This window comes from Eretmochelys imbricata, chromosome 1 (genome assembly GCF_965152235.1).
Source record: "Eretmochelys imbricata isolate rEreImb1 chromosome 1, rEreImb1.hap1, whole genome shotgun sequence".
Lineage (NCBI taxonomy): Eukaryota > Metazoa > Chordata > Testudines > Cheloniidae > Eretmochelys > Eretmochelys imbricata.
The window spans coordinates 136,817,269-136,830,546 of NC_135572.1; the positions used below are offsets into that span (position 1 = coordinate 136,817,269).

The following is a 13,278-nucleotide window of genomic DNA, read 5'->3' on the forward strand; positions in this document are numbered from 1 at the left end:
GGAGGGTTAGGCACTAATCAGCAGTGTTGCTGGTGGGTGGAAGGGAGCTGATGGGGGCTGCAATGTATTACTGTGCTCTTTGGCAATGTACATTGGTCAATTCTGGCTCCTTCTCAGGCTCAAGTTGGCCACCCCGGTCTAGAACAAGACGCTGGTGGATGAGACAAACAAGCAGAGCACAGTGGAGTGTGAGGAAGACAGGATAACAAAATAAGAAGCTGGGGAAAGGTCTGTGGACTGAAACCCTGATGATACAACTCCGTGCTGCCCACACAGCCAGACTTCAAGACTAGAGTGAAGGTGAGCCCATTTCGGCCTGAATTAGCAACGGAGCACAGGGGAAATAAGAATTTTAATCTGAGTGCCAGGCTGCTGCGTCTGGGTTGCTGATGACTCAATGTTTTTTTCTCAACAAAGATAAGTCTGCAAACTTTTTTTATTTTAAAAAAACATTTATTGAAGTGATTCATGTATAAGTAAATGATCTGATGACCGAGACAGAGCAAAAGACATAGCATAAAAGCGCTGCGTCACCCTCACAAACAGATCAGGGCAATTGGGAGAACAAGAATCTGCACAAAGGCAAACAGTTGTAAAAGTAAAGCAATTGGGGCCCTGTGGCTGGGATGCCTCCCCAGTGCTCGTGACCCGTGTGGTCTGGCAGTCAGGATAGGATCTTCCCCTCCTTCAGTGGCCTGGATGACTGCTTCTCATGGACTGATCTGCGCTCTGCAATGGCCTTAGCCTTGCTGGTGCTGCAGCTTCCAAAAGCAGGGAACAAGACCTTGGAAAAGGGAGCAGTTCCGGCACCCTGCAGCGACAGACTCACTTGCGGGGAGAGGGCGGGGGCTGCTGTGGGCGTGAGTGAGCGGTGGGGGGGGCAGGGGAGAAGGAGTGTGTGCGTGGGGTGGGGGAAGGGAGTATGTGGCGGGGGGCAAGGATGGGGTGGGGGCCAGCTCGGGCTGGTGTGTGTGTGTGTGGGGGGGAGGTGGGCTAGTGGCGGGGGGAAGAGGAGCGGTGTGCATGGCGGGGAGGGGCAGTGGGAGGGAATGGGGGGGAACAAGGGACATGGCTGGGGACCGGCCGGGCGCGCAGCTCAGTCCCGGCGAGGGGGGCCTGGGGGGGGCAGGCACGAGTGACGGCACCGGGTGACTGAGGCTCCAGTGGACGGGGGGGGGCGCCGTCAGGCGGGCACCAATGATCGCAGTTTGGGGGCGGAGCCTCCTGCCAGAGAGGCGCGCGGGCCCCTCCCACAGCAGCCCCCAGCCCGGGCGGGCGGGGAGTGAGCGCGGGGGTCTGCGGCCGGCCTGGGTCACGTGACCTAGAGGCCCCACCCCTCCCGCCGCCGCCGCCGCCGCCATGTTGTTTCTCTCTCCCGTACCAGCTGGTGGCTGCAGAGGCGGGACGGGAGCTGCGCAGTCCCGGTGCCGACATCAGCGGCGCCTCCCCCGGCAGGTAACAGCGCACGGAGCCTCGTCTGGAGCCGGGGCCGGGAGGTGGCCGCGCGGGACGGGGCATCGGGGCGGCCTGGCAGGTGCAGGCGGCCCCCCCCGGGCTTCGCTCCTGGCCCCGGCCGCTGCCTCCCTGCGCTGCGGGGCGGGCGGTGTCTGCGTTTGTTGCCTGCCGGGGGCCGGGCTGGGAGCCCCCTCCCCCCACCTCTCGCTTGCTCTCCCCGGGTTTCCGGGTCTGGCTTGTGGCCGCGGCCGTCGTGGCCCCGCGCGCGGTTTTCCGGGGTCCGGGCCGGGGGCTAAGGGCGCTGCCGGGGGCGGGGCCGGGGGGGCGCTGGCTGTGGAAACAAGCAATTCAAGATGGGGACCGGGAGTCAAGCCGCTGATCAAACTTCTTCTGCGCTGTAATGAAATGTGGCGTGATTAGCGATCGCGTGACTGTGGGACAGATCCCTTTCCCTCCAGGGCGCTTTCTCAGCGCCGGTTGAAATCACCAGCCTGTCTCAGGTTAACTCGGTTTCTGCGGGGTGGTTTCCTTGTCCCTTAGCACCTTTCGAAGGGAGATTCCTGTAGACTGACTGAGAAGGAAGGTCCCTAAACTGCGTGGCTTGAAAAGCTACTTTCCCCCAAGTAACTGTAAGGGCAAGCCTAACAAGGCTGACCTTAAGTAGGTAATTACCGAGATGGGAAATGCCAGTAGCTTATATGCTACCGGCAGGCGGGAAGCTCCCTGGCTAGCCTGGGGGACATAGCTTCAATTTTTGGTGAATTATAAGCCTTTATTTAAAAACTCACTTTCTAAATGTAAGAATGCAGTGTCATCTTTCTGACTCTGCGTACACTTACAACCCCAATAACAATTTCGCTGCTGTTCAAAATCCAGTGTCAAGTACTGAATCTGCCAGCATCCACTTTGGTTTCATACTTAAATGATGTCACTTTCATACAATTGCTGCTTCAAAAAAATCTATGAGCAGCTTTTGAGGTAAGCACTGGAGAGGGAGTTGCTCGCAGGAGTCATATATAGCACCCGTCTAACAGTATAATAGGTAAACTAGATATACATTTAATTATCGATGTTGGCTTCAACAGAGAATTTGGTCTTCACCCTTCCCAGTTCCTATGGAGTTCGGTTTGCTTTTTAAAATACACTTCTTTTATTAAGGGACAACTTTAGGTAATAGGTAGGTCTTGTGATAAGTTCTAAAAGTGGTTAGATCCCAACTCCAAAGTGGGTCTTGAATTCATCTTAATGGGGTTGCCAGGGACAGTGTTAGACTCACTGGGGTCTGGGGTTGAAGCAGAAGCCTGAGCAACTTAGCTTTGTGGGGCCCTGGGCAATTGTCCTGCTTGCCATCTCCTGATGCCAGCCCTGATTCTAGAGCAACACAGTGCATAGGGACGTGTAGTAATTTTATTGTCAGAAAGGGGTCACAGTGCAATTAAATTTGAGAAACGCTGATCTAGCTGACAGAGAACACTGTATTAGCCAGAGTTACTAGGAAAAGGAAGTGACATCCCAGGGCAAGAAATTATCAGGCACAGAGAGAATCAGGTGATTTGTGGGCAGCAGAGTGGAGGCAGCTGCTGAGAAGTGGACTGCAAAGGAAATACCAGGTAGCAGATCTCATGGATGGCTGTAGCTAGAGCCTGGGAGATATGGGGTCAGGTGGAGTTGTCCTAGAAGAGAGACTGTTTTATGGTAGGGCTGAGGAAGGTAAAACATCCCAGTAGGGAGCTAATTGTGCATCCACATGGAATGGGAGATGTGCAGGTGGGCCATGAAAAGTAATTGTAATCAGCAGAGCAGGGAACAAGACAGAGAAGAAACCACAATAGAGTTGCCATGGGAGAGGCTCAGGTAGCCTGTCACACATGTGATAAGCTGTCCAGCAGAGGATGTGAACTATCAGTACAGCAAAGCAACAGAGAAACAATGTAGAAGGGCAACCTGACCAGTGAATTGCACCCAGGGATGGAGGTAGATTAAATCTGAGACCAAGGGCCTATAGCATTGTCTGCAAACTACCTTGCACTGGTTTAATTAAATCAAGTTAGTTAAAAATCTGTGTGGATGCTGTTATTTGTTACCTTAAACCTGTTCCTAATTGATATAAGAAATCTGTTTTAAACTGAAATAAGGGCTTGCCTACACATGGAGCTATTTGGGTATAGTTATTCTGAACAGTTCTGTGTGGACACTCTTAATTTGGAATGTGTGCCCACACGAGGAGTCATTCTAGACTAGTTAATTAAAATTGGAGTAGGGTGTGGATTTGAAGTAGGGTGTGGATTTAAATGTCTTTTAAGTGTAGACAAGCCCTAAGTGTCGACAAAGTGTTCTGCACAAGTTTTAACTAAATTGGTTTAAAGTAACAACTTTTATTTTAAAGTCTTGGTTGAGAGGCATGAAGCTGAAAGTACTCTTAGGGTATGTCTACACTATGAAATTAGGTCGATTTTATAGAAGTGGATTTTTAGAAACCGATTTTATACAGTTGATTGCCTATGTCCACACTAAGTGCATTAAATCGGCAGAGTGCGTCCTCACTACCGTGGCTAGCATCAACTTACAGAGCAGTGCACTGTGGGTAGCTATCCCACAGTTCCTGCAGTCTCCGCTGCCCATTGGAATTCTGGGTTAAGCTCCCAATGCCTGATGGGGCAAAAACATTGTCGCAGGTGGTTTTGGGTACATGTCGTCAGGCTTCCCTCTCTTCCTCCGTGAAAGCAATGACAGACAATCATTTCATGCCTTTTTTCTTGGGTTACCCGTGCAGATGCCATACCACAGCAAGCATGGAGGCTGCTCAGCTCACCGTCACCATACATCTCATGGGTGCCGCTGGCAGATGCGGTACTGCATTGCAACACAGCAGCAGCTCCTTGCTTTCGCGGCAGATGGTGCAGTAGGACTGATAGCTGTCGTACGTCTCCTGGGTGCTCCTGGCAGACCTCGGTGAGGTTGATCAGGGATGCCTGGACAGACATGACTGTTCTCCTCTTAGAGCACCGAATGGGAGCCAGAGAGTCCAGGTCATTCTCTTCCTTAAGTTTTGTCGCATGGAGATTCGGTCCTGCCTGGAATATCATGCGAGCTGGAGGCTTCCGCTTCAGGTTGCTCTCCCAGCTGGCAGCACCATGCGGTCGCACCTGCCCCTTGCTCCCATGGCTCATGAAGCCTGGACAGTAGTAAGGAGCAATTCAACTGTAGGCTGAGCAAGTGCAGAATGGTGGTAGAATGTGCCTTTGGATGTTTAAAAGCTCGCTGGCGCTGTTTGCTGACTAGGTTAGACCTCAGTGCAACCAACATTCCCATTGTTATTGCTGCTTGCTGTGTGCTCCATAATATCTGTGAGAGTAAGGGGGAGACATTTATGGCGGGGTGGAAGGTTGAGGCAGACACCAATTTTGAGCAGCCAGACACCAGGGCGATTAGAAGAGCACAGCAAGGTGCGCTGCACATCAGAGAAGCTTTGAAAACCAGTGTCATGACTGGCCAGGCTACGGTGTGACAGTTGTGTGTGTTTCTCCTTGATGCAAACCCGACCCCTTTATTGATTTTTAATTCCCTGTAAGCCAACCACCCTCCCCCCTTTGAAATAAAGTAACTGTTGTTTTGAAACCATGCATTCTTTCTTAATTAAAAAAAAATGAGATAATGGACAAGGTAGCCTGGGTGGGGTGGGGAAGGAGGGAAGGACAAGGCTACATTGCTTACTGTAACCACACTAAAGATAAGACTGTTTGAATGACAGCCTTCTGTTGCTTGGGCCATCCTCTGGAGTGGAGTGGCTGGGTGCCCGGAGCCTCTCCCGCCACGTTCTTGGGTGTCTGGGTGAGAAAGCTATGGAACATGGGGAGGAGGGTAGGCAGTTATACAGTGGATGCAGCGGGGGTCTGTGCTCTTGTTGGCTTTCCTGCAGCTCCAACAGATGCTTCATCATGTCCGTTTGCTTCCCCCAACAGATGCTCTCCCTCAGCATCTCATCCTGCCTCCACTCTTTGTGCTCACTTAATTCTTTCCTGGGCTCTGCCACTGAATGCCTTCATGCATTCAGCTGTGCAGGAGGACTGCTTGAGCTTGGAAAACATGTCATCGTGAGTGCGTTTTTTTTCGCATTCTAATCTGCAATAACCTCAGGGACGGAGATGATGGGGGAGCGTAGAAACGTTCTACGCTCTACGATTCTGGGGGGACTGCGTGGTCACCTGTGCCGCTGAGTTCGCCATGCTGACCAAACAGGAAATGAAATTCAAAAGTTCTTGGGGCTTTTCCTGTGTACCTGGCTAGTGCATCGGAGTTCAAAGTGCTGTCCAGAGCAGTCACAATGGAGCACTCTGGGATAGCTCCTGGAGGCCAATACCGTTGATTTGTGTCCGTACTACCTCAAATTAGACCCAGCAAGGTCGATTTTAGTGCTGCTCCCCTTGTCGGGGAGGAGTACAAAAGTCAATTTTAAGAGCCCTTTAGGTCAACGGAACGGGGTTGGTTGTGTGGACGCAGTCATTTTTAAATCGACCTAACGCAGCTAAATTCGACCTAACCCAGTTGTGTAGACCAAGCCTTAGTGTACCAATAGCCAAGAATGCATTCCTGGGATAGCTTATTGCTGTTGGGCTGTGGCTTTAAGCATTATGGCTTATGGTTATAAGTATCATTTTTAAAAATCAAAATAAAGGGGGCTGGCGAGGCTAACAAGGTATTTCCAATCTGAAAAGTAGTTCATAGTAGAAGGGTTAGAGAACGTAGTAGGGGAAAGGGTTATAATAATTAGAGCTGGCCAAAATTTGGAATTTCAGGTTTCTGGGAAATGTCAACATTTTGAAATTTCTTGTGACCTGGAGATTCTGAAAAAAAAAAATCATTGAGAAGATTAAAACTGTTGCCATGTGGGCTGGTCCAGGCCTAGGGGGTCTGGGATCCCAGAGCTTCTAGACTCTCGGGCTAGCTGGCTCCCAGCACTGTCTGACTCCTGCAACGTGGGGAACCTGCTGGCATGGAAGTCCAGCTCAGTGGCAGGGAGTCTGGAAGCTCTGGGAGCTGCAACATGGGTTGGGGCTCTTGGGGCTTCTGGATCCATGCTGCAGTGCTGGGAGCCTAGACCCTGAGAGCCATGGCTTGACCCAGTCTTCCAATTCTGGCAGGAGGGAGCCCCAGGAGCCGTAGCTGTGCTGTTGCTCAGAAATTCCAGGCTCTCAGCTCCATGACAGGGAGCCTGGAAAGCCTGAGACACCTGCTCAAGTTGCCATTTTCAGGGCTTCCAGGTACCCTTATGCAGACCTGAGAGCCAAGCCTCAGTTCAAGCCAGGGCTTCCAGGCTCTGCTGCAGGAACTCTAGAAGCCTGGGGTCCCTGACTATGGAGCAGATCAGCTCGTGGGGCTGCTGTGGACTGCAGACTCCTGATACTCACATGAGCCAGCTGGGAATCAGGCATGCTTCCATCAAACCCCTGCCTGCAATTCAGAGAGAACTTATTGAACCTGAAGTGTGTTTCCATGAAACATTTCAGGTTCCATGAATCAGCATTTCGCAGTGAAACTTTCATCTGAAAATTTCAGACCTGCTCTAGTTAGACACTTTTTCTAGTCACATTTTAAAACATATTCAAAATACAAGAATAAAGGGTCACACTTGGGGCCCCATCTCCCTCCTTTCAGTAATAGTGGTTCCAATTATAACCCTCACCCTAGTTCAGGGCCCTGAACAAGTCTGTAGCAAATAAATACATAGATTGAGGGCCACAAGCTATCATGTTCTTTCCCTAGAGCACCACCACCTGCTACTCCTTTTACTCAAAGTACAAGTTTAAATTGGTCAAACACCTGTGAAGCTTGGTGGTTTCTTTGGCACTACTCATATTACAACTTTTAACTGAAATTGTAATCCGTTAATGGTATAGTGGACTATAAACACAGTTGCCTTTATATACCACATTATTCTTAGTATTATAGTTAGTGTTTTGCACCAGACAAAGGCTCAGCAAGGCACACAATTGTCTTCCTGCAGGATAAAAATGGATGATTTAAACAAATTATAAAATAAAAAAGGTATTTAAATACTTTTAAAGAACAAACCTATTTAAAATGACAAGCTGTATAAGGCCTAAATTTACAATAATCTATTAAAATAATTAAATATGAGGCCACAGATATGTACTGCTTGGTTTTAAAGTTCTCAGACTATTGAACTTATGGAAGTCATTGACTAAGCACCTGGAAACAAGGCCTGTTGACATGCTAAACCAGCTTTTGAAGTAGTAGTCTCTTCTGTGGCTGCAGAAAGAATCTTTTTCTCCACTTCAGTTTATTCAACTAGTTCAGTTCATTGATTAGTTCATTCAAAATTAAGAAATTGAGTGGGAATTGAAAAAGCAGGAACGTTTTTCTTCCAAACTATCTATGAATAAAAACTAGGTGTGAGGATAAGAACTACTAATTTAATATCTGAAAGACATGATGACCAGAAACCATCAGTTCAATTCACTACCGACAAATAATGATTCCTTTGTTTAATAAATCAATGTTTTAAGGGCAAAACATGTTTATATAAATATTTTTATTGTGTATCCTGCGCATTTAAGGTAGTTTAATTTCATACAAAAAATAACATCCTGTGTTTGCACACTTTTAATTGTACTCCAGTTTCCATCCAAATAGAACTTGACACAAATCATTAGCAAAAAATTAATCTAGTAAATAAGAAATGCCTCATTCACCATTTTCTAACATAAAAGTGTAAAAAGTAAGAATCTAACTACATTAAGCTGTATAATAGTGTATTGTCCTGGTTATCAAAAAGTTCCTGTTTTAGTGTAAAGGATATATTTAGTTGCAAATCAACATGTTTTAAAGGTTACCAACTAATGAGAATTAACCTTTCTTTAGGAAAGAAAACCTTAAAAAGTACAATTGAAATCAAGATTTAAATCTATTTAAATTGTTTTCTGCTTGCCTTTTTAAATAATGATTAAAATCGGTGATTTAAATTGATCCACTCTGTCTTCCTGCAGCCTTATTTTCTGGCCACGTGATTAGGAGGGCCTGTGTAATCAGCTGCGTGGTTGGACAACCATCAGCATTGTTTCATGTGCTGATGGTACCACTCTATATACACATTCTCCCTGCATTCTATCCTCTGCAGGGGTTGTATGGGATAGCGGCTCTCCTTTTCAGTTAGAATGCATTGATAGGAACATGATTAGGCAGCACGGTAGGTGTGGAAACAAATATTATTTATCTGTATTGTAGCCATATCTGTAGTCCCCAAACAAGATTTGATGATCTATTATGCTAGATTCTGTACAAAAATGCATACTTGTCAGCCATTATTTGATGAAAAGTGGGCACCAATTCTCATTATTTGTACCAAGAGTACAGGAAGGTCATAAACTGGTCACAAAGACACTTTTACTTGTAGTGTGGATTAGGCTTCATATGTTCAACTACTAGAATTTCTCAAGCAGTGAATTTTATTAGATATCTTTCATCCTGGCTTCAGTATCTATAAAGCAGTCAGGCTCCTTCTCAAGTTCATTTGCACTTAAAAAGGAAAGCTAATTAGTGGTTTTCCTGGATCCCTGTTTGGTTTTTGTTTTGTTTTTTAATAAATTTTAGAAATCCCCAGCTACCTTCAATGGTGCAGTAGCCAGACTACAGAAGGGCCTAGGAACTACAGGATTTGGCATATGCTGTGTATTTTCTATAGTGTCTTTGCTACAATGTTGCATTCTCCAGTCTGCCAGCAAATGAAAATGTTTGACAAATTTGTAAATAAATCAAACTAAATGTAAAACCCTTAATTCAATATAAAGACTGTGAATTTAAGTGTTCAAGCCAAGAAACTTTAAATGAAAAGCTCCTGAGGTACTGTACGTATTGTATATATTAAAGCATCCACTTAACAGCAAAAAGATGCAAATTTATCACAGTCTAAAGATGCAGTATTCACAAATGTTGCATTTTATTAAAAATACAGACAAGGTTTCCCCCAAGATTTTAGTGAAGGTTGAGGACATACCTAGAAAAATAGTTTCTGTGAGTCACAAAACTGTGTGTGTATTTGGGGTAGAGGACATTTTAAATTCCTTTTTTTGGTTTTGTAGTCAAAATCAAATGTGGTATAAGTTCAGTATTTGATATGACCTTTTTCTGGGGACTATCCTGCAGGGGTTTGGAATTCAATGATCTAATCTTTTTCCATGTCATTCCTGTTATTTACTCTAGATTAATTTTAAAGATGGAGGGGAGGCTTAAGAAAAGAGTCTTGTGTATGGCTTTTCATAGTAGGTTTTCTTGTTTTGGGGCTTCCTTTTTGAGAGGGGCATGACAGTGAATCTTGTATTATATATTCACAAAACTGTTCTAGAAAAACTGATTTGTGTATCTATCTATCCATCCTTAAACCAATTGGTATGCTGTGTGTTGGTGATGATATATGAACTGTCAGAGTAAATGTGCATGTACAATCTCTTGATATATTACAAGTTACTATTTTATGCTTAGCTACTCTTAAAGCAAAATTGGCTGAAACAAATTGGTTACACATATTGCAAATTAATGTCTCCTCATTTGCAGATGCTGAATGATGATTTAAGCTGAACAATCAAGGTAAATGCTTTTTGATGTAATATTGCAGTGTTGTTGTTGCTGTATTGGTCCCAGGATATTAGAGACACAAGGTGGGTTAAAGAGACAAGCTTTCAAGTTACACAGACCTGAAGAGCTCTGTATAGCTTGAAAGCTTGCCTTTCACCAAGAGAAGGTAGTCCAATAAAAGATAGTACCTCACTTGCTAGTCTCTCTTGACATATGTTGATTTCTTTGCGTATGCAGTTATATATCATAGATGTTAACTGTGTTCGAAAACAAAATATAAATTCTGTAGAGTTCAAAACAGGTAAAAAGAATACCAGTTGGCTAATCTAAATACTAAAACATTAAACAGAGTGGGAGTAATTTAGACCCATTATTTTAATCATTTGGGTTTTTAAAATTGAAATTTGAAAACTTGTGCTATTGTGACTTTAGATTAAAATTTATAACAAACTAAGATGCTGGGTTTTTAAAAATGCCTCTACTTAGAAGGATCTTACATGAATTTTATAAAACTTAATGTGGAAAAACAAAACAAAATATTGAAAATTATAACCCTGATTCTGCAAAACTACGTAAGTAACTATGTAACTTTAATCACATAATAGTCAGTTGTGGAAGCATCTGGAGTATCAGGTTCTAAAATTGTATCTTTATGAAACTTTCCTTAGTGACATAAAATCTTAGTCACTTCAAAACAAACTTGTGTCAGTGTTAACAATGAAAAGTTAATTTAGACTTTCAGTACATTTAACAAAGTTATTGTGAGCTTTTTTATCCACCCAGGCTAAAAATTTCAAAAATAGGAGCCCCCTAAACTGAGGCTTTTAGAACTATATTTAAGAATTGTCTGTACATGAGATTATTCTGGAATAACTCCATCTGTGGACACTCTTTATGGAACTGAGTACCATCTGGTTTAGCTTAATCCAAAAGCAGGTTAAGCAAAACCTGAACAAGGCACTCAGGAATGGCTATTGCTCTTCAATTTCACATCCTACCTTGAAAATTAATTCAGATTAAGTGTAGACAAACCCTTAAACACCTGAATGATTTAGGAATAAAAATTCCATTTACTGCAGGCAGCAAACCCTGATGGAGGAGTACTGCCTGGTTAAAGCTGAAATTCTTCAATTGACTTGAAGTCCAGTATATCAGAAGGTGGCATTGATTGTAAATATGGCAAAGGCTTATTTGCTTATCAGTTTGTGTTTTAAGTTTGTGTTCTCACAGTAAGGATGTTAAAGAGGTTTTAAGTTATGAAACCTTAGTAGAGAAAAATCTCTGTGAAATCAGGGAAACTTAAATAAAAATACAAAGCATCCACTTTAGCAGTTCAAGGCTATGAAATGGGAAGAAAGACATGACTTTAAAAAACCATGATTTTTAGCTGCTGTGTTTAAAAAAAAATCCTTAGTGTGTCTGAGTCCCTCTTTTATACATAGATGCAATAAATATGGGCACTAGCAAAGTGTCGTGAAGTGATCTGAAAATGAGATTTTTTTCACTGATGCATTTGTTAGTCTAATGTGCTGTTATTGTAAAGCCTAGTTAACTGATAAAGTAACTTGTAATTAACAAAGGAGGAAGAGAGATATGGAACCTTGGTATAAGCTGTAGCTAAGTTGGTTTATAACTAGAAAACATAAACATGATCCTACAGAGACTTTTCATGAAGTCACATACAGGGCCGGATTAACTCTTCTGTGGGCCCGGGGCTGTTAGATTTTGTGGGGGCCCTGTATACAAGTCTTTTTCCTAATTTAAAACAAAATCAAATTATGGCATTGAGGCTATTAACGCTATACTAAACTTGCCTTTTAATTAACATAATACAGTTCTGTGGTTACATTTCAGTCGTAAAACATGTAGAATATAGTTAATTCAAAATAGCCTACTTCTTACCTAAGAATAGCTGTTATATTAGTTTCTTTGTGGGAGGGAGTTTGGGTGGAGGAGGGGGCTCCAGGCTGGGGCAGAGTGTTAGGGTACAGGAGAGGGTGTGAGGTGCAGGCTCCGCCCAGGAGGTGCTTGCCACAGGCCAGGGTGGATTTGATTGAAATCAAATTGATTTAAATCATGATTTAAATCACTAGTCAGGAAGACTCAATTTAATCATGGATTTCTACATAAAAGTGAAAAGGAGTACTTGTGGTACCTTAGAGACTAACAAATTTATTAAAGCATAAGCTTTCGTGAGCTACAGCTCACTTCATAAAAGTGGATTCTTGTTGGTTGTTATAACTTTAATACATATTCTTCACAGCTCACAGATAGATGTAGGTTTCATTTTTAGAAGGTACACACTATACATTTTTAAGTGATTTATTTTGAAAACTTTTCAGATTATTTTTTCAGCTATATCAGAAAATGAATGATTATTTGGTTATTTCATTTACCAAAGGTAATTGAAGCAGATATTTATGAAGTCACTGGCAGGTGAACCATCTCCAATTCAACAGGTTAATTATTAATATTTGGAGGATTTTCTTGCCATGCTGTATTAGGAGGAGAACATCACCAGACAGACATTTTAATTGTTTTATTTAACTAAAACAATAACATTATGTATTCTGGATTTTTTTCTTCAACAGCAAACATATAATATTTTAACAAAACAAGCATATAAATTTTTGATTTTAGTTAAATACTCAAGTTTTTTAAAATCACATTTGTTTTTGTTAAAGTTGTTAACTAAAATAGTTAAATGAAATATTTAAAAAAAAAATCGACTGTCAGCCAGGTCAACATGAGAAACTTAAAATATTGGCTTCTGCAGCTAACTCAGTCATCTTCACCTTCATTTTCCTGTTTGTTCATAATCTGGAAAAGAAAAACAAGCTTTCCTGCTTTTTCAGATCCCAAACAGTTTCTCAATTTGGAATGAATTAGTCCAAAGGAAGAAAATATTCTTCCTGCACCGGCAGAAGAAGCTACTGCTGTTAAAAGTGAGATTATCACTTCAACAGTCTCTGAATCCAAGTGCTTAAGTGACTTCCACCAGTTCACTGGTGTGACTTTCTTTAAAACCTCATCAGCAAATATATATTTCTTGAATGGTTCTTATTCCCAAACTGGGTCTCTTTTACAGGCTGCTGCCATTTTAGGTTTCCCCTTCTAGTGAGAGAATGGTATGATAGAGCTCAAATCAATGAAGGCTACACTCAGACCTCAAGACTTCTGGAATATGCTGCTCTAACAGTTTTGCTTTTGATTCTACTGCCTATCCCTCCC

The 13,278-nt window shown here is 43.3% G+C and overlaps 2 protein-coding genes across 8 annotated transcripts in view; one reads left to right on the forward strand and one right to left on the reverse strand.

Annotated features, from left to right (window-relative positions):
* RAB9A (RAB9A, member RAS oncogene family) overlaps positions 1-13,278 on the forward strand; it is a 20,390-nt gene continuing 7,112 nt past the window's right edge. For 2 of the 7 annotated variants that reach the window (XM_077815807.1, XM_077815851.1), the window contains exons 1-2: positions 1,273-1,455; positions 10,027-10,059. The gene's annotated coding sequence lies outside the window, so the exon portion shown is untranslated. Of the gene's footprint in view, positions 301-1,272; positions 1,456-4,228; positions 4,408-5,459; positions 5,550-10,026; positions 10,060-13,278 lie in introns of those variants that run through there. The other 5 variants (XM_077815836.1, XM_077815826.1, XM_077815817.1 and 2 more) reach the window with 5 other exon arrangements.
* TRAPPC2 (trafficking protein particle complex subunit 2) overlaps positions 12,572-13,278 on the reverse strand; it is a 23,531-nt gene continuing 22,824 nt past the window's right edge. Inside the window, exon 5 of the mRNA XM_077815890.1 lies at positions 12,572-12,867. Within this exon, the coding sequence (XP_077672016.1) occupies positions 12,829-12,867 (39 nt within the window). The 3' untranslated portion in view covers positions 12,572-12,828. The remainder of the gene's footprint in view (positions 12,868-13,278) is intronic.